Source organism: Orycteropus afer, unplaced genomic scaffold (genome assembly GCF_000298275.1).
Source record: "Orycteropus afer afer isolate SDZICR_OR568_19922 unplaced genomic scaffold, OryAfe1.0 scaffold00094, whole genome shotgun sequence".
Classification (NCBI taxonomy): domain Eukaryota; kingdom Metazoa; phylum Chordata; class Mammalia; order Tubulidentata; family Orycteropodidae; genus Orycteropus; species Orycteropus afer.
Window position 1 is genome coordinate 9900175 of NW_006921681.1, and position 20240 is coordinate 9920414.

The window sequence follows — 20240 nt, forward strand, 5'->3', positions numbered from 1 at the left end:
AATATTTTTATCAAAAATACAAACTTCTTCTGAAACACTGCATAAAATTTTGTAGGCAGTCATTTTGATGTCACACCCCCCCAATTGTGTCACCAGGTCTGTACTCCACGCCCTCCTAGTGACACCACTGTGAAGTCCCCACTTAGTGTCACAGTGCTGATTTTGTAGCACTCCATGGTGTCTCCAGTTGTTCAAAGGAGATTGTAAAATTAATTTTAATTAACTTTAATTCTTTAGTTGGAAAGAGTGATGGGGGAAGTAAAGCAAAAAGCAAGTATATAATGATAGTGATTATATCCACAGAAAAGTCAGTAATCATGGCCCTAGATCTTAAAGCATTTGGACTGAGGACAGAGAACAAGTATTCCCATATCTTGCTTTATGTGGAATTGCTGTTTCTTCCTCTAGTCCCTCTTATGTGCCCAAGAATCACCTGTCATAATGTCAGTGATGGTTTCCAGGACAGATCTGTGTAACCACTACCCCTTGCTAAGCTAGAAAGAAACAGGCCCTCAGATGACTACCCAGTGTACCCAGTGTACTGGGTCTTCAAGGCAGGCTGTTTGCCTTGAATCTTTTCACTGAGCTTTATATCTAAATAACATTCCTGTGAGTTTTTTAAAAGGTTAGTCCTGGGTCATTGGCACTTAAACCACTTGTTTTGGTAGATCCTTCCCAAGGAGGTTAATTATATATTTGATATCCTTCTCTTTTTATGCCTGAATGATGAGGATAAGTACCCTGTGGTTTATTAACTGTCACGTTAAACCTTTTCAGAATGTCTTATGACAAAACAGAGTTTTATGTCCTTTTTATCCAGCTTTGATGGGTGAGACAGGCTCTCTGTTAAAGTTTGCCAGGATAAATAAAATCTCTCTGATTTGTGGAGGAGGATAGTTTTGTATTTGAAGTCATGAGTTCAAGTCTACCACTTCCTGTGAAAGGTGACCTAACCTGTTCATCTTTCCATCTACTTCATTTTCCCTTTTGACAAACAGGATTTGGCATCTAATAGGCACTCAGTAATTGTTGAATAAATGAAAGAAAAGGCATTACTTTGGAAAAGTTGATGTCTAAAAGTTTTTATACAAAACCCTAACACAATAATTTGCTGTGTTTCCTATTTCAAATCCCCTAATTCTAGAGCAAAGGAGCTCTGGTAATATAGTGCCTAAGGCATTTGACTGCTAACCAGAAGGCTGGTGGTTCAAACCCACCAGCCACTCCTCGGAAGGAAGGTCGGGCAATCTACTTTCATAGTGAAACCACCTCAAAGACCCAAGGAGGGGTTGCTATGAGTCAGGTTTGACTCAATGGCACATAACAACAACAATAACAACAATTCTAGAGCAAAGAGCCTGTACCCTCACCATAACTGAATCTCAACACTCCCTTTGCCTTTCCCTAGACCATTTGTTATATCTTTAATTTTTCGTAAATTTTCAGTAGCACTGTGGAAAGTAAATGGGGTTATAGAGTATGCTTGAGGACCACCTTCCTGAGGCAGACAGCATGTGTAATTCAGCAATTTATCTCTCAATCAGTATTTACTGAATATTAGATAATAGCAAGGGAAGGTATTTATTTAAAACAGTAAAAATAATGCTGATGTTTAAATTTTCCCCCCTTTTGTTTTAATTCATTGCAGTTTGCAGGGACATTATCAGATGGCTTAGGGAAGACTATGGACAATCGGCATCAGTCAGAGCGGGAATACATCAGATACCACGCGGCCACCAGTGGTGAGCACCTTGTAGCTGGCATCCATGGCCTGGCTCATGGTAAGTCGAATGATAGCAGGATAGAAAGGAATGGCTGAGGAGGTACCATTTCACCCAGCTGATTGAGAGTAGGAAAAAGAAAGGTGACAACAGTGGAAATCCTGGCTTGGTGTCTTCTTATGCCCAGTTACCTTCCAAGTGCTCTTATTTTATCCTCTTTATGACTACAAAGAGGATAAAATGTGACCACACGTGAAAACTTTCCATTTATTTTCAAAATGTTGTGTACATTACAATTCTTTCCCTATTCTTTGGCTTCTAGTCCCCTAAGTGTCGTAGGTATAATAAAGTGAACCCTTTCTTGCTGGAATTGCTGCTTTAAGACTCTGCCTTCTGCTTACTGATCATTCCTTTCAAAGAAAAATAGAGATGTGAAATTGGCTGCCAAGTTTATGACCTAGATGCTTGTTTAAGTCTTGCATAAATGCACATTCATAGGGATTATCAATCCCTATTCCCAAGAGATGTAGGTGAGGGCATAAATGTCTTCAGTCTCTGAATTTGCTTTAATTCTGACTCATTTGTCTGCTGTGGTATTTTTCTGAACAACTTCTTAGCATGGCATTCAACACTCTTGGTAATGTAAACCCAGCCAATTTTTCCGGTCACTGTCCCCCAGACATATGTATTATAGGCACACAGAGCTGCGTATGCCTGACTCCCCAGACATGCCTCCAAGTCTGTCCTCACTTGTATTCTTTCTGCCTTTCCCTCCTCTGCCTCACCTCCTTGCCTGTCTAAATCCTACTCAGCCTGTAAATCCCACTTCAAATGACATGTCCCCACTCAGAATTAAACACTACTACAGTATACTCCTTGGAAGGAAGGTTGGGCAATCCTACTTCCGTAGTGATACTGCCTCGGAAACCCAAGGAGGGGTCGCTATGAGTCGGGGCCGACTCGACGGCACATAACAACAACAACAACAACAGTATACTTTGGAGCCCTAGTGGTGCAGTGATTAAGCACTCAGCTGCTAACCAAAACGTTGGTGGTTTGAACGCCTCAGCCGTTCCATGAAAGAAAGATGTGGCAATCTGCTTCCATAAAGATTGTTATGTGCCATCGAGTTGGACCCGACTCATAGCGACCCCTCCTTGGGTTTCCGAGGTAGTATCACTACGAAATTAGATTGCCCAACCTTCCTTCCAAGGATTGGCTGGTGGATTTGAACTGTCGGCCTTCTGGTTAGCAATCAAGTGCCTTAGGCACTACGCTACCCTGGAAACCCTATGGGGCAGTTCTACTCTGTGCTGTAAGGTTGCTATGAGTCAGAATGGGTTCAGTGGCAATGGTTTGGGAGAGCACACACCGCAGTTTGGGTTGTATATAGAGTTAGCTGTGTGTCTCACTCCCCTGATAGACTAGGAGTACCATGAGAGCAGAAAGTCTGTTTTTCATTTCCAGGGCATCTTTATATATGCAATACCTAACATAATACCTGGCATATAACTCATGCTAAACTGATCTCTTTGTACCAGATTCTTAGGAATAGTTGGAAGCTATCAGAAGTCATATCAAGACTGATCAACTCTTGAATATCTGGGTTTGGAGGAAGAGGGAGGACAATAGATAATTAAAAATTATATTTCAATTTGTGCTTGGGCCATGGTGTTTAGAACAGAGTTTTTGTTTATCAACTTTCTTAATGGTGAGGTTTGAATCAAAATGCCTTTGCTTTTCCTGAGCCTGTCCAACTATAAAGGAAACAGTCCACAAGGAGCCATCAGGTAGAAGGAAAATTTGGCTGAATGTATGGACTATAAAGTTAACTGTTGGGTAATCCTTTGGGAGTTAGTTCTAGAGATTTAATCATTCTTTCTGGTAACTGTAATGTAATGACTGCTAACTAGAAGGCTGGTGGTTCAAACCCACCAGCCACTCCTCAGAAGGAAGGTTGAGCAATCTACTTCTGTAGAGATACTGCCTCGGAAACCCAAGGAGGGGTCTCTATGAGTCGGATCCGACTTGACAGCAGTGAGTTTGGTTTTTGATGTTTTGGTAGTGATAGTGCATTGGACCAACAGAGAGTTTTTTTTGGTTTTTTTTTTAATGGATATAATATGCTTTACCATGAATTATTGCCTTTATCTATCCAGCATCCCTGGGATGTAGAGAGAAAGCATGGCTGTCCTCATTTTTCAGATGGACATACCACTGTGCTAAGAATATGGATGGTTTGTTCAAGGTTGCAAGAGTACTACTTAGGCTCCAATCAAGACTCACTCTGATAATATGTACAGCATCTCCAGGAGCCAGTTAGGCCAATCAAAGACGAGGCACCAGTGGCCTCATGCATGGAGGTCCACTAAGCCCTGGGTAATATGAAAGCAGTAGCCTAGAGTGAGGTTTCTGGGTGGCACGAACAGTTTACATTCAGCTAGTAATTAAAAGGTTGGTGGTTTGAATCCACCCACTGGTGCTGCATAAGAAAGGCCTGGCAGTCCACTTCTGTGAGATCACAACCATTGAATACCCTACAGAACACAGTTCTACTCTGAAACACATGGGGCTGACGTCAGTCTAAATCAACTTGATGGCAACAAGTTTGGCTAGAGTGAGATTCATCCTTCAGGATGAAAAGGCTCTTAAAAGATAACAAGAACCAGAGTCCACTAAACCTCCTTGGTTTAAAAACTAGAGTTGTGCTCAGTTCTCTCTGTAGGCCCTGTTGGATGTAGGCTCAGTAAAAGTTCTTTCTCTGAGGGCCCTATTTGAACTCCTGTCCAGAGTTTATGCTCTGCTATAAACTTTATTCAAAAAGTTGGAAAAAGGGATATTGCCTAACTGGAGCAAATGGGCCCAGAATCCAAAAGACAAGTTGTGAATTGTTAGGACATTCTCACCCAAAGAGTTTCCTTTACCAATTTGTCTCACTAGAGCTGAAGAGTCTAGAGTGCTTCCTCACGCCCTGCTATCACAGGGTAAACATCCTGTGAGGCCCCTGGCACCAGTCCTGGAACTGCTCCCCAGACAGGGCCCTGCTCTTCCCTGCAATGCCTGTGTCCTCCAGCCTTTGCCAAGTCCTGACCACTTTTTAGACTCTTGTAGGCCACTGCTTTCAATTTTCAAAATATTTGGAATATCTTTTTTACCTCAGTTGGTCTTTTGAGCTAGTTCCATTGAGGGTTTTGTTTGGTTTTGGCAATTTTGGGAGGTGCCCTTAATAAAGTTTATGATAATTGCCTGTACTTAGTTTCAGTAAAATGTGCAGTAGTGTCTACTGTATTTCAAACATTTGATGGTGTTGGCCAGTCACATAGTGCCCTTTTGAAATCTAAGAACCAATATATAGTTATCTCTGTACCATATCTTTCATAGAGTCCCAACTTCGTCAAGCTTTTCTCTATTTTGGAAAAGGCCCTATTTTCTAGTCTACCATTGATTTAGATCCTTCTGTCTTGCTTCCTCTCCTGGTTGCCCATGTTCTTTCCAAGGTCTGGAACTGAAAAGTGGCCACTGTGAACCTCCCAGCTTTTTATTTTATTTTTTTTTATTGAAACACACTTTACTTCTAACTAGTATGTAACATACATCCCTGACTGAACTTAATGGGCAAGTTTGCTGGCTCTTCATCTTGGCTTGGCCTGTCATTGGCCTTTCTGGCACAAATCAACAGAATACCCTTATCAGTGACTTTGCCAGGCTCATGGAGTTGAGAGGTTTGGCTTTAAATGCATTTGCTTTTGACCTTAGCCAGGTGACAATAGCCCTTGTTTTTTTTGTTAGGTATCATTGGTGGATTGACCAGTGTTATAACCTCAACAGTGGAAGGTGTGAAAACAGAAGGGGGTGTCAGTGGTTTCATTTCTGGCCTTGGGAAAGGGCTCGTTGGCACTGTAACCAAGCCAGTGGCAGGTGCCCTGGATTTTGCATCAGAAACTGCCCAGGCGGTGAGAGACACAGCCACACTCAGTGGCCCCAGGTCAGTGGTCATGTGTGTGGGGGGGTGGCTTTTGCAATTTTCTGGTTCAGATTTGCTGCTTCTTATATAATCCATACTGATGTGTTTTATCATATACTTTGTTTTAATTATGTGATTTCTAATTTGAATACTTGTAACGAAAATTTCTTTCCTGCCTTACATAGTTGCATGAAAATGAGGCACAAACAGATGGCATGTATTTTTCCAGATTTGTATATTGTATGCTATGTTGTTTTTCTTCATTCAGGCATCAGAAACAAGACTGCATCCTCACAAACATTCCCTGTTCAGGGCCCCCGTGTGCCGTTAAGAAAACTGTCAGGCTGTAGGCTGAGTCCTTGCTTCTGTGCCCCATAGCATAGTTCTAGTATCCCTGCAAGTTGAGGTTTACTATGTGGCTGTACCCCATTTTTATTCTCCTTCCCCTTTAAAGTGCCCACTAATCCCCTAACCTCAGAAAGACAAGACCCCCACAAGCAAGTCATAGAGCTCTGCTGTGAGGTGTTTTCTTGCCTTGTTACCAGCAGGGACAACCTATATGCCTTTAAATCTCACAGAACCCAAACACTTAAATTTAACTATTCATTTTAGTGGTCTATTTTACTCTCCCTTTTTCAGAGTAGCTAACTGGGGATTCTTATCAACCAAGAATATAATGAATGTTATGGTTCCCAGCCAAGCTGAACTCAACTCCACCCAGAAGGATTTTGCTGCTGCCTGGATAATGGATTTCCCTTAAGTGATTAGTGTCCCTTATAGAATGCCTAGTGCCTAGGCAATGTCCACACTCTATCACTCCCTCATACAGGATTTGAAGTAAAATTATCCCCAATTAAAATGAATCCATTTGTCTGTCACCAGGAATCTTCATGATGACACATTTCTGCAGTAGGGGAGATGCTTAAGATTATAGTCCGGGACCATGTAATGTGTTCTGCCAGAATTTCTTCCATCTGGAAGGAGCTGGTTTTTAGAAAAGGACATGTGGACTTGACTTTAGTTAAATTGCATTCTATTCTCAGATATAGTGCTAGAACAGTCCTTGAAGCATTTAAGAAGTAGGGGGAAGAAGGGCAGCAGAGAGACTTCAGAAATATTTCCAATTAATTTTTTCATTTCCTGCCTGAGGCCCAAGAAGTATACCCCCAGTATTTTGTTAGGGCAATAAGACCTAATGAAATGTAAGTGAGACCAAAGAAAGAACTATATTCAATCCAAGAGATGAATTGATTGATTTCAAAAAGGGTTTGCAATATACTCTAAGATATCATATTTTGTGTTATACACTTTAATTATGTTTACTAGAAAAATAATCACTTGACTTTTATACATTGTCAGTTTGGAAGTGTTGATAAAGTTTGGCATCCTTTTTAGGAGCACAAGGAGTATAGCCATGATGGCTGCAGAAAATCTTCTTATCATTTTTACCAGTTGTGCAGCATTGCCCTTGAAGGTTTGACTTAGTATCAGCCAATAAATATCTGTCATTCATTCATTTTCAGCCAGTAAACAGTGATTGAAGACTCCCTATGAAATCAAGGTTGGGAATGTAGTAGGAAGGAAGACTGCCCTTGGTCTCAAATGCTTACAATTGAGAGGGGCAACAAACAGAAAACAAATAATCATACAAATAATTATTTTGCTGAAATTGTGATAAATGACACAAAGGAGATGCACAGGGTTCTGTAAGACTATATGGTTAGAGGGGGGAATAAGAAAGGTTTGGGTAATCTGTTGGCCAGTGGAATCAAGAAAGGCTTTTCTGGGGAAGACTATTTTAGATGAAACGTAAAGTGTAAGTTAAGAAAGAGTTGGGCACGTGAAGAGACAAGCACAGTCCAGGCAAAAAGGAATGGCATAAACAACACTGAGAGGTAGAAGGAACTTAACACTTACTAAACTCTACTATCTAAGTGCTGCCACATGTGCAGTCTCATATAATCTTCATCTTTCATGTACAAATGAGGACAAGAATGTTCAGAGCAATTATGTGGCTTGTTGAAGGCCACACAGCTGATTCAGTGGTAGAGCCAGCCTTGGACCTACCAGTTTCCTCATTCTGAGCTGAGCACTCTCACATTTCACTACACTGCCTGGGCCTGACTACTCTTTGGATTTCTCTTGCAGATGTGTCAGATTCAAATATTCTCAGGGTAAAGAGTGCTCCACAATTTCTGCCCTATTGACTTGAGATTTACTTTTACTGTAATTATTAGCAGTTACATATGATGCTAGACCCTGACCAGTGATTCAGTGCCTTAACTAACCTCGTATTTTTCTCTTTTATTCCATACTTTGCCCCATTAGCAAGGAGCTCAGGTGGTGTAGTGGTTAAGGCATTTGGCTGCTAATCTAAAGATCAGTGGTTCAAACCCACCAGCCACTCTGTGGAAGAAAGATGGGACAGTCTACTTCTGTAAAGATTTACAGCCTTGGAAACCAAGTGGGGGTCGCTATGAGTTGGAATCAACTTGATGGCAGTGAGTGTTGGTTTTTGTCCCTTTAGCACTATCAGTATCTCAGCAGCAGAGACCATGGCCTCTTAGATATGTTTCACTTGCAGCCATACATAATAAAGGCCAAGTACAACCATTAGTGGTCAGCACAAGTCATTCTTCATCACAGCCCATTTCAATTTCACTTTTCCATATAGATGAGGCACCTGAGATACAGAGAAGCTATGCAGCTTGCTTTGAAGCAAACAGTAATTGGGACATATAATAAGTTCACTTGTTGTTAGATTGTCATCTGTGGTGGCTTATGTGTTGCTGTGATATCACCAGTATTTCAAAGAGACATCCTTAGTGGACAGGATTCAGTGGGGCTTCCAGACTAAGACTACAGAGAACAAACTGGCAATCTACTTCTAAAAAAAAAAATTAACCAGTAAAAACCTCATGAATAGCAGGTGAACACTGTCTAATATAGTGCCAGAGATGAGCCCCTCAGGTTGGAAAGCACTCAAAGTATGACTGTGGAAGAGCTGCCTCCTCAAAGCAGAGTCGACCTTAATGACATAGATGGAATAAAGCTTTCAGGACCTTCATTTGCTGGTGTGGCATGACTCAAAGTGAGACAAAACAGCTGCTAACATCCATTAATAATTGAAACATAGGATGTACAAAGTATGTATCTGAGAAAATTGGAAGTTATCAAAAATGATATGGAACTCTTAAAGATCAGTATTTTAGGCATTAGGGAATTGAAATGGAGTGGTACTGGCCACTTTGAATTGGATAAACATATGGTCTGCCGTACCAGGAATGACAAATTGAAGAGGAGTGGCATTGCATTCATCATCAAAAAGGACATTTCAAGAACTATCTTGAAGTATAATTCTGCCAGTGATAGGATAATATCCATACGCTTACAATGAAGATAGTTAATAGGACTATTATTCAAATTTACGTACCAACCACTAATGCCAAAGATGAAGAAATTGAAGATTTTTACCAACTTCTGCAGGCTGAAATTGATCAAAATGCAATCAAGTTGCTCTTTCAAGAGGTCTTTTGCAGCAGATTTGCCCAATGATGAAGAACAGCCTTCAGTATGGATTACACCTGAACATAAAGAAAACAAAAGTCCTCACAACTGGACCAGTAAGCAACATAATGATAAATGGAGAATAGATTGAAGTTGTCAAGGATTTAATTTTACTTGGGTCTTCAATCAACATCCATGGAAGCAGCAGTCAAGAAATTTTCATTGGGCAAATGTGCTGTAAAAGACCTCTTGACGGTGTTAAAAAGCAAAGATGTCACCTTGATGACTAAGGGGGACTTGACCCAAGCCATGGTATTTTCACTTGCCTCATATGCCTGTGAAAGCTGAACAGTGAATAAGGAAGACTGAAGAAGAATTGATGCCTTTGAATTATGGTGTTAGTAAGGAATATTGAATATACCATGGACTGCCAAGGGAACAAACAAATCTGTCTTGGAAGAAGTATAGCCAGAATTCTCCTTAGGAGGGAGGATGGTGAGAGTTCACCTTACATACTTTGGATATGTTACAGGAGGGACTAGTCCCTGGAGAAGGAGATCATGCTTGGTAAAGTAGTAGTAGTAGTTGTTGTTGTTATGTGCCAGTTTCCGAGGCAGTAACACTATGGAAGTAGTTTGCCCTATCTTCCTTCCGAGGAGTGGCTGGTGGGTTTGAACCACCAGCCTTCTGGTTAGCAGTCAAGTGCCTTAGCCACTATGCTACCAGAGCTCCTTGGTAAAGTAGAGAGTCAGCAAAAAATGAGGAAGACCTTCAATGAGATGGATTGACAGTGACTGCAGCAATTGGCACAAACATAGCAATGATTTTGAGGATGGTGCAGGACCAGGCAGTGTTTCATTCTCTTGTACGTAGAGTTGCTGTGAGTTGCTATGAACTGACTTGATGGCATCTTAACAATAGCAATTCAAGTTTACCTGCAGATTTTGTGAGGGAGCTATCTGCCTAGCCATTCACTCCTCCCAGGAACCCAGGATACAGTTATGGGTGAGGAACGACCAGGAAGCCACGAGTCTTTAGGCATGGAATCTCAGAAGAGGCTAAATTAAGCTGCTGTATCTCCTCTCTATTCCTGGAGGAACCACTAGTGGGAAAGCCATGGCAGAACTTACTAGAGGTTAGTGGAAACCCTACTGCCATTGAGTCGGATCTGACTCACAGTGACCCCTCCTTGGGTTTCCGAGGCAGTATCCCTACAGAAGTAGATTGCCCAACTTTCCTTCTGAGGAGTGGCTGGTGGGTTTGAACTGCCAGCCTTCTAGTTAGCAGTCAAATGCCTTAGGCACTCTGCCACCAGAGCTCCCAGAGGTTAGTGGAGCAGACCAGTTGTTAATTGAGTTGATTCTGACTCATGGTAACCCCATGTATTAGAGTAGAACTGTGCTCATGCTAGACCAGTGCTAGTTGAGGGCTCCAAAGATATTTGGCCCTTACCCTTTATTGCCCTGGAAAGGCATATGAATTCTTCTGATGGGATAAACAGTAGTGCTTTAACCAATTTCCCTCATTCCATTTGTCCAGGTCCAAAAGTGGGGTTATTAATGAAAAGTCATGGGTTAAAGAGAAAAGAGCACTTGACCTGGAAAACAATAGGTCAGAGTCCCAACCCCCTTACTTAATTACTTTGGGCACTTGGTGAAGTCTCTTAGCCAAACTAAGCCTCAATTTTCTCATCTGTAAATTGGGGGATAATTATACCCAGCCTGAATTATGTTAATGTGGAAGATATAAAGATCTATAAAAATTCTGGGTGTTATTATTTTTGAAAGTCACATTAAAGGAAACAGATTTTTGCAGGTGGGGAAATGTCAGAGTGCCTTAAGGGTTTTGCTCTGATGACAGTGTGTGATCTCTTAGGAACATACTAGCTTGACACAAGGGATAAATCACCTTGGTTTCTTGGAAGTGAATTATAATCATCTCCAACCATCCCAGTTGATTGAACAGGATCCAGGGGTGTTACTCAGGGTTTTTCCCCACTGTTTAGACAACAGGGACTAACAAATGACTTGAAGGGATTAGAAGTGAGACTCTGACCGATGGCTGACCTGAGCCCAGGGACAGAGCCAGGAATAGAACCCAGGAGTCCAAGAGTTCTGCCTCTGAGTCTGTACTTGGAATCAGACTTTCTGCTTCCTTTGTAATATTTCATCCAAGTGAAATCTTAGATCTTAACATCTATGTTTTAAATGACCTAAATTTTAAGCAGATGATAGCAAAGAAAGCCATAAAACTGTGAAAGAATACCCCTTCCAGTAATCCATCTGAAAAGTGGCCTTACAGGAAACATTGGCTCCTTTTTGTGTTTATTTGAACATGATTTTATTTATAGGGAACCCCCTCCGAAGTTCTTTAAGATCAAAATACTTCCAAGTTCCTCTTCCTGTTGGAGTGTGCAGGCTTTCCAGAAAGACAGCCACCTAATTTTTCTCTGAAATGTCTATGCCATCTAATGGTGCTTGGGAAGGCAGGTGGGGGTGGGGAGAGGAGAGGGGAGAGGAGAGCAGAGCCTTTGGCCTTGACATGAATGTTATGGACCAGTATCCCCTGCTGCATTTGTTAACTGTACAAGTATGTGTGGTTTGGAACTAAAATGAGAAGTCTTTTCCAAGGCATCGTTCTGCTGGCTCAGGTTGCATCTTCTAGTCTACGTGTATTGGTCCACATTTGTCTGTTCCCAAGGAAAGTTTATGAAAATGGCACAGATGCAGCCACACTTTGTGGTGCCATTGAAGCCATGTAGAAAAGCCCACTACCCTTCAAACAGACCAGGCCAGAGCAGAACACCAAGGCACGTAACCATGCATAAACGTTCTCTACATGAAGGTGGCAGTGTGGGGTGGCAGTATTTGGATAGGTACATGGTAGAGAGCTCCAGAGACCCAGGAGGGGCCTTTTCACAATAGAAGGCAAGGATACCATTGAAAAGAGAGGAGCATCTGACTCCAGGATGTTTGTTTGCTTGTTTGTTCCTCTAAATGCCATCTGTTGTACGCTTTGGGTTGCATGACATTTTAGGAAAGTAGCAGATGTGAAGATTTATGAAGCTGAGCCCAGAGGTTTCCTCCAAAATATTTCTTTACCTTTTTAGTCAAGATTCACAAAGGGGGGGGAGTGGGAGTTGGCAGAACTTGAAATATTTAAACTAATTTTAGCAAAGCTCAGGAGTATTGGTGCTTATCTCGTTATTTAAGTTAGATAAGGAAGAAGGGGGGATTTGAAGGATAATGATAGATTAGTGTTTAAGAATACAGCCATCAGGATTCTGACAGTGTTCTGGAATCCCAGGACCCCTGTATTGTGCATGTAGATATGTATTCCAGTTGTTCTGGGAGCTTTGGAGACACCTTTTGGTTGATTTCACAGAAAAGATTTATGATGGGCTTATTTGACTTTTTCAGTAAAAACACTCCCAAGACACCACCCCAAATTTATTAAAGACACTTTCTGTTAATGGCCTCTTAGATATGAAATAGAAGTGGATTTTCTTAAAGAAATAACCTTTCTTGTAATATGGCCCATTTTGTGACAGGATATGCAACTTACACATGATTCTCCTGGATAAAAGGGTTGAGAGCGTCTTGGGTCACCAGAGGTCAAAGGCAGTTGGTTGGACAGGTCAGAGAAACAAGTCAGCAAAGAGGATTTAGGAAACACATCCTTCTGGGGTGGCAATGCTGCCTTTAACTGTCCTGCTCTGAAAGCAGCCGTTTACTATACTTGTATAGTACATAGCACAGCAAGCAAATTTGGTTTGAATTGAGCCTTTCTGGGACTTCCAAAGGAAGAAAATCTAATAAAAATAAAAATGTTTGTTAGGATATGCTTCAGAAAGATGTGCTGTGTTATCCTGTGGCTACTGCCCCAGTACCATGTTATCCTTGAGTCTTTGTTGTTGTGAGGTGTTGTCGAGTCAATTTTCAACTCATAGCAACCCATGTGACAGAATAGAACTGCCCCCATAGGGTTTCCTAGGCTGTAATCTTTATGGAAATTGATCACCAGGGCTTTCTCTCATGGAGACCTTAGTAGCAGCTGTAAAGACATGTGTATTGGTAATGGTGGAGCTCTAGTGGTGCAGTGGTTAAAGCATTTGGCTGCTAACCAGGTCCATGGTTCAAACCTATCTGGCACTCCATGGGAGAAAGATGAGGCAGTCTGCTTCCATAAAGATTTACAGCCTGGGAAACCCTATATGGCAGTTCTACTCTGTGAGAGCTGGACAATGAATAAGGAAGACCGAAGAAGAGTTGATGCTTTTGAGTTGTGGTGCTGGCGAAAAATGCTGAAAGTACCATGGACTGCTGAAAGAACTGACAGATCTGTCCTGGAGGAAGTGCAGCCAGAATGCTCCTGGGAAGCAAGAATGGCCAGACTTCGTCTCACCTATTTTGGTCATGTTGTAAGAAGGGACCATTCCCTGGAGAAGGATGTCATGCTTGGTAGGGTGGAGGGTCGACGAAAGAGGGGGAGGCCTTCAACGAGATGGATTGACATGGTGGCTGCGATGATGGGCTCAAGTATAGCAGGGATTGTGGGGCTGGCACGGGATCGGGCAGTGTTTCATTCTGCTGTGCATGGGGTTGTTATGAGTCAGAAACGACTTGACGGCACTTAACAACAACAACAACTCTGTCCTATAGGGTTGCTATGAGTCAGAATGGCAGTGGGTTTAATTTTGGGTTATTGGTAATGGTATCTGGAACTTAGTACATATTTAACCATGGGACTCGGATTGTTATCTTGAGCATATCTGTCTATTGGCTTGGTAACTATCTGCTGCTTAGGGCTGCCAGTATGTTTAGTTAACATGTCAGTTTCATCAGAGAAGGAATTACAGTTCAGTGAAACTGAAGAATTATTGCTATGTCCATCTGAAAGGACTATACAGATCTCTCCTCTGCTGTCCAAAAGTGGCACAGTGGATATAGCCATAATCCCTTTCTCTCTCTCTTCAGCTTACCCTTGGTATGTATGTGGTATGCCTTATAGCCTTGCTTCCTGAGCTTGCCAAAGCAGGTCTTTCCAGAGAATGCTTGAAAGTAGATGGATCATTTTCTCATCCTTCACTCTACCTGAGCAGCCCCAGAAGATGTATCAACATTTAAAGATGTGTTAATGACACAGGATGTCTAATCTAACTCAAGTCTGAAATTAAGCTGATGATGTTACAAGAAAGGATATTTTTAAGAAACATCTTTATAGTCCTTCTTGCCTTATAAGTTAAAATCTCTCTCCCAGGAACACAAGCAGAGAAACCTTATTTTGTAAGATAGACTTCTTCCTCTTGCTGAACTCTTACGCTGCACTCCCCTTTCACTCAAAGGCTCCAGATGATGCTGTTCTCATTATAATGTACCTTATGGAAAGCTCAGATCTAGGTGCTGAAAAAAAAAAAAAACGGAAAGGGTGTGTGTTCATGCATATGCGTACTTGAGAAAAGCCTTTCCATTTCTGAAATCCCATGACTCATTTTTATGCAAGATTATCTGTTAGGGGAGAAAAACACTTTTTTGGTCATGGTACATTATAATCATTTCTAGAAAGGAGAATGTCTATTCTTTGCCATTTTTGGCATGCACAGATAACTGACTTCATGGAAATGGCACAATCCTACTTTCAAAAGTAAAAAACAGCTGAAATTAACCAAAAACCAAACTCACTGCCATCGAGTCAGATCCGACTCATAGCGACCCCTCCTTGGGTTTCCAAGGCGGTATCACTACAGAAGTAGATTGCCCAACCTTCCTTCCGAGGAGTGGCTGGTGGGTTTAAACCACCAGCCATCGGGTTAGCAGTCAAATGCCTTAGGCACTACGCCACCAGAGCTCCTCAGCTGAAACTAGGCACCTACATCTCTAAAATACAGTTCTTACCTTTCAATCAGCAGGTCGGCTGGTCCTTCCTTGAAGAGTATGGGATAGAAAGTGGGATTGTTTTCTGATTTAGGCTTCTTCCATTTAAAAATTAAACCATCGATCTATAGTCCCTTCCTTGTTGAGTGAATTGAGTTTTAAAACTCTGAGGTGACTCCCACTCTTAATTCATAAAATATATCCCACTCTTATATTTATAAGAGTGCTAAAATACCCAGTCTTAGCATTTGAGATTTAGGTTGGAACTCCACGAGAAACAGAACTGTCTGTATTTCTTCCTGAGAAAAGTTTGCATTTTGTGCATTAGAGAAGAATGAAGAGACAGTGACTGTTTGTGAACTCCTCAAAAGCATGAGATTTATCTATTTTTAGGTTTAGATAACTACCCTATGTCTTTCATGGTTTCCCTTACAGAATTCATCCATCTTTGCCCAGGTTGAAGTTGGAATCTCTCGTAAAGAGAGGATCCAGGTTTGAGTTCCGTTCCCCTGCTCCCAGAGAGCATCAGACTGTATGATAATTCTGAGATACACAGAGGACATGTATATGGACTAGCAGGGGAGAAGGCTCAGGATTGTATTACAAATAAAGGCTTATAAGTTTTGGGGAAAGAAATGTAGGTTGGGTGTTAGAATTAACTCTGAGTTTTCTTGCCTTGATGCCTTTAGTACCCTTTTGCCAAACTACCTCTCAAAGACAGGTTCTTGCTGAGTTCTCACTGATTTGTCAAGTAGGGAAAATAAGATTGAATTAGTAAAACATTTTAATCATAATATACTTTAAAGGAAACAGAGTGTTATATTGGGCTTATATAACTCAAACCAGGTTAGTAATGTATATCCTTAATGGATCTGCTTTAATGCATAGGGGAAACTGATTTCTAATTAGCGCAGAATTTGTACATAAGGGTCCTTTTAGAGCTGAGGCTCTCAAAATATGATCTAGAGTCCGTGGGGGGGGGGAGCAAAATTCCCCCAGGAGGTCTATAAGGTCAAAACTATTAACTAAATAACTAACTCATTGCTGTCGAGGCGAACCTGACTCATAGCGACCCCTCCTTGGGTTTCCGAGGAGGAAAACTTTCCTTCGGAGGAGTGGCTGGTGGGTTTGAACTGCCAGCCTTCTGGTTAGCAGTCAAGTGCCTTAGACGCTATGCTACCAGAGCTCCTTATATACATGTTGTTGTTGTTACGTGCTGTCAAGTTGGACTTGACTCATAGTGACCCCTTCTTGGGTTTTCGAGGCAGTATCACTATGGAAGTAGATAACCCCATCTTCCTTCTGAGAAGTGACTGGTGGGTTTGAACTGCCAGCCTTCTGGTTAGCAGTCAAGTGCCTTAGGAACTACGCTACCAGAGCTCCCTATATACATATTAGATTTATATAAAAAAATAATAATAATAACAAAACCCACTGCCATTGAGTCGAATCCAACTCATAGCAATCCCCATTGGGTTTCTGAGGCTGTAAATCTTTATGGGAGTAGATTGCCCACTCTTGCTTCCACAGAGTGGCTGATGGGTTTGAACTGCCAACCTTCTGGTTAGCAGTCAGATGCCTTAGGCACTGTGCTACCAGAGCTACTTATTAGATATAAGTATATATGTACAGTTGTTCTTATAATAGTCTCTAATGAGTAGACAGTGGTGTTTTCTGGAAGCTACACAATGTATGATGTTGTAATAGTTTGAATGTAGAAGCAGATAGGAGAATCTAGCTGTTTTCTATTAAGCAGGACTTAAAGAGATTTACCACAATGTAAAACAATGCCACTCTTCTCACCTCTGTGATTCTGTGATCCTGTGAACATGCTATCTACCCACCAACAAGTGCCTATGCCTGGTTAATTTCCTTGACATGCTGTTTTATTTGAAAATATGGTGCTGATCCATCATCCTGCTGATAAATAGCACATATCTGCCCTAGTGGATTAATTTGGATTAAACTATTGGAGCCACCGTAATGTGATGCTCCCCCTTGGCTTCTTGCCAACAGTCATCAGCCCTCCTGGTTTGCTCCTGACTTTTACTGGGTTTCTTGAAGTAAGAACTAGAAAAGATGTTGTCATATATCAGAATGGTCTCTCAAAATAATTTACCTAATTTAGTCTTCACCTTAACATACCAACCCAATAAATTTTTACTTTAGTGGCATTGGTAAGTGCAGAACAGATAACTTCAAAGTGCCAGGTCCATCCTGTTTAAAAAAAAAAAAAAGGAAAAAAGAAAGGCAACTTGGCTGTGTTGGCACTTCCCAGATCTCCTTCAGGTAATCGAGAAGGTGTATCTGTTTCAAAGTTTACTTGGCAAAACCTCAGCTTTCTACCCTAGCAAAGTTGGTGGAGCGGGACAAACCCACAATATTTGGGTAAGTTCCTTTGAACTTCTTGTGGAGAGCCATTTTTATGAGGCAGTTGTTCTGTGTTAACACCAAAGAAAGCTTCTAGTAGATTTTCCCCAAACATACTTCAAACATAGATAATGGCAGGGGTGACCTAAGCTGTACCATAAAATCCCAGGGACTGCAGGAGACTTCAAAGGAGAATCAGAGCAAAACTTCACCTCTCATGATGAGGACTATGGGTCACTGGAATCCTGGCTGACCCTGGTGAGTCAGGACTGGTTAAATCCACTGTAACCTCCGTGAGTAATGCCCGGATGAACAGAAGGCAGGCTCATCCATTCCCTGGGTTCCATTGATTGACCCCAGCAGCACAAGGAGGGTAGTAGTAACTGGCACCTGCCCACCCCCTAGGGCGTGAAAGGCCAAATTACCATGTGTAAAGTCCTTTTTTATATATCCCTTAGCCACAAGATGCTAACCTCAAAGAGTTTTTCTTTTTTTTTTTTTTTTTTTAACTGTTGAAGAGCCCCATTAATTCAATGTAGCCAGCAGGGGACTTGTGATGTTCAGATCCAGTTTGTTTAGTAAACACTTTGGGTCAAGTATAGGCAACATTACAATAAAAAATTTGTTAATTGATTAACTAAACACTGAGCTCTGACTATATATATTCCAGGCATATATAGGCATTAAGTACTGAAAATAAATAAATATTCGAGGACAAACTGCTTTCAAGGATCCCGGATTCTTGGAAATCAGCAAGCAGTTGGTGTGTTAATATTTTTAAATCACTCTTAGATGTCCATCAAAACAAGTTTCCTGTAACTTTCTTGATGTAACCCTTTATTAATGATTTGAGTTACTGCTTGTTCTTGAAAACAACAAAATTACATTTGTGGGGATGGAGGGTGATGTCTTTATCCTGTTATTACCAGGCCCATCACAGCTCTTCGAACAAAAAATTGTTATTTTTTGCTAATTGTTTATAATTAGCTAATAATCCTTTAATTTTTCAATCATTCTTTATGCTTTATATTTATGTGGTAAATATTATTTAATATATACTCCATAATAAGACTAGTGTTTCAAAACCTATTATTTTGACCTTAATTATTTTGCTGTAACAAAAATTTTCTGTATCTTTTAAAATTAAATTTTATTTTATTAAAGAAATACATGTTCACACTTTTAAAATCAAAGTCTTTGTAACAAGTCTGAAAACAAAACATACAGCAATCTCTTGCCCCACCTTACCTTATGCCTGCTTCCCCAGAGGCAAACATTTTCAACACTTCTATTTCTTCAGACATTTACCTGTATTTCTAAAAAAAAAAAAAAAAATGAGCATACTGCTATTTCTTGACATCATTTGACTTTCTGTTGCTTATGTACACATTCATGTTCCCTTCCCTCATCTTTCAATATAGTTACAGAATAGTTTTTAGATAAATCAGTATTCAGTTTTTACATTATTATGGCGATGTAAATTATATTCCCTGTGAAGCCACATAGGTTGCCATGATTGTTTCCTTTTTTGTTCATTTTTGGCTTGTTTTTCTTCCTAGAATTAGTAACTACTAATTTGTAGGAGCTCTGGTAGCATAGTGGCTAAGGCACTTGACTGCTAACCAGAAGGCTGGCGGTTCAAACCCACCAGCCACTCCTCGGAAGGAAGATGGGGCAATCTACTTCCATAGTGATACTGCCTCGGAAACCCAAGGAGGGGTCGCTATGAGTCGGGGCCGACTCGATGGCAAACAACAACAACAACAATTTGTTTGCTTAGGTTTTCTTTATGTTGTTACATATTGTCAAGTAAATTCTGACTCATATCAACCCTAGATGACAGAGGAGAACTGCCCTTAGTGTTTCCTAGGCTGTAATGTTTATGGTTGCAGATCTCCAGGGATTTGTCCTGCAGTGGGTTTGAACACCGACCTTTGGTTAGCAGCTGAGTGCTTACACTAGGTAGTAACTGCTTCTTCTTCTTCTTCTTTTAAAAATTTTCCACCTACCTATTACTAATTTATCTCCAAACTCTCCTCCATACATTTAAATACATTAGGTGATTTCTCAATGTCTTCATTTTCCTTGGAAATTCTCTGAGATGTCTATGGCTACAGTCTGGACTGGTCACTCTATAGGCCTACTACAGAGCTATTATCCTAGAACCACTGAGTTTCTTACTCCCATTTGTTAGTTTTGGTCTTTATCTTTCATGGTAAAGGCATTTCTACATTGTTTGGTGATTCTTGACTGTCTGTTCTGCTCTTCTTTAAAAATGAGGCAGTACAGAGCAGATTGGAAGCTCTCTGTGGGGTTCTGGGACCTCACCCCAGGATGATCAGGTGAGGATCTGTTGATGCTAGTTTTCTGCTAAAAAGGGGCAGACTGAGTGTGGCTAAGAGAGAATTTACAGGTTTCCTGTTTATTATGCAGACTTTTAACCAATCTTATTGTTTTCAACACCTTACAGACATGCCTCCTCCATTCCTCCCTTAGGCTTCAGGAGGTCATAGTGACTTGGTGCCCCATTTTTCTGAAATATAACAGAGTTCTTCCATATTAATTAGCTTCCTACATTGTATCTTCCACTCCCGCAGGCTTACCTTTCAGCACCACTTGTCTGTGCTTTTCAACTTCTAAAATATTGTTGACATTTTGTCTTTATCCTTTTGGATTCATGCCATTTGTATCCCTTTGCTTTCACTTTAATGGGGTCTCTGGATTACATCTGTCATATTTAATCAGAAGTCCTATAATTTAGGCATTTCACTAATTTAGGCATTTCACTAATTCACTCATCCTTTC

At 41.0% G+C, this 20240-nt stretch overlaps 1 protein-coding gene across 1 annotated transcript in view; it reads left to right on the forward strand.

Annotated features, from left to right (window-relative positions):
- The window catches only part of VPS13D (vacuolar protein sorting 13 homolog D), a 435877-nt gene that overhangs the window by 357970 nt on the left and 57667 nt on the right, over window positions 1-20240 (forward strand). Inside the window, exons 65-66 of the mRNA XM_007942672.2 lie at window positions 1649-1781; window positions 5511-5706. Coding sequence (XP_007940863.1) covers window positions 1649-1781; window positions 5511-5706 — 329 coding nt within the window. The remainder of the gene's footprint in view (window positions 1-1648; window positions 1782-5510; window positions 5707-20240) is intronic.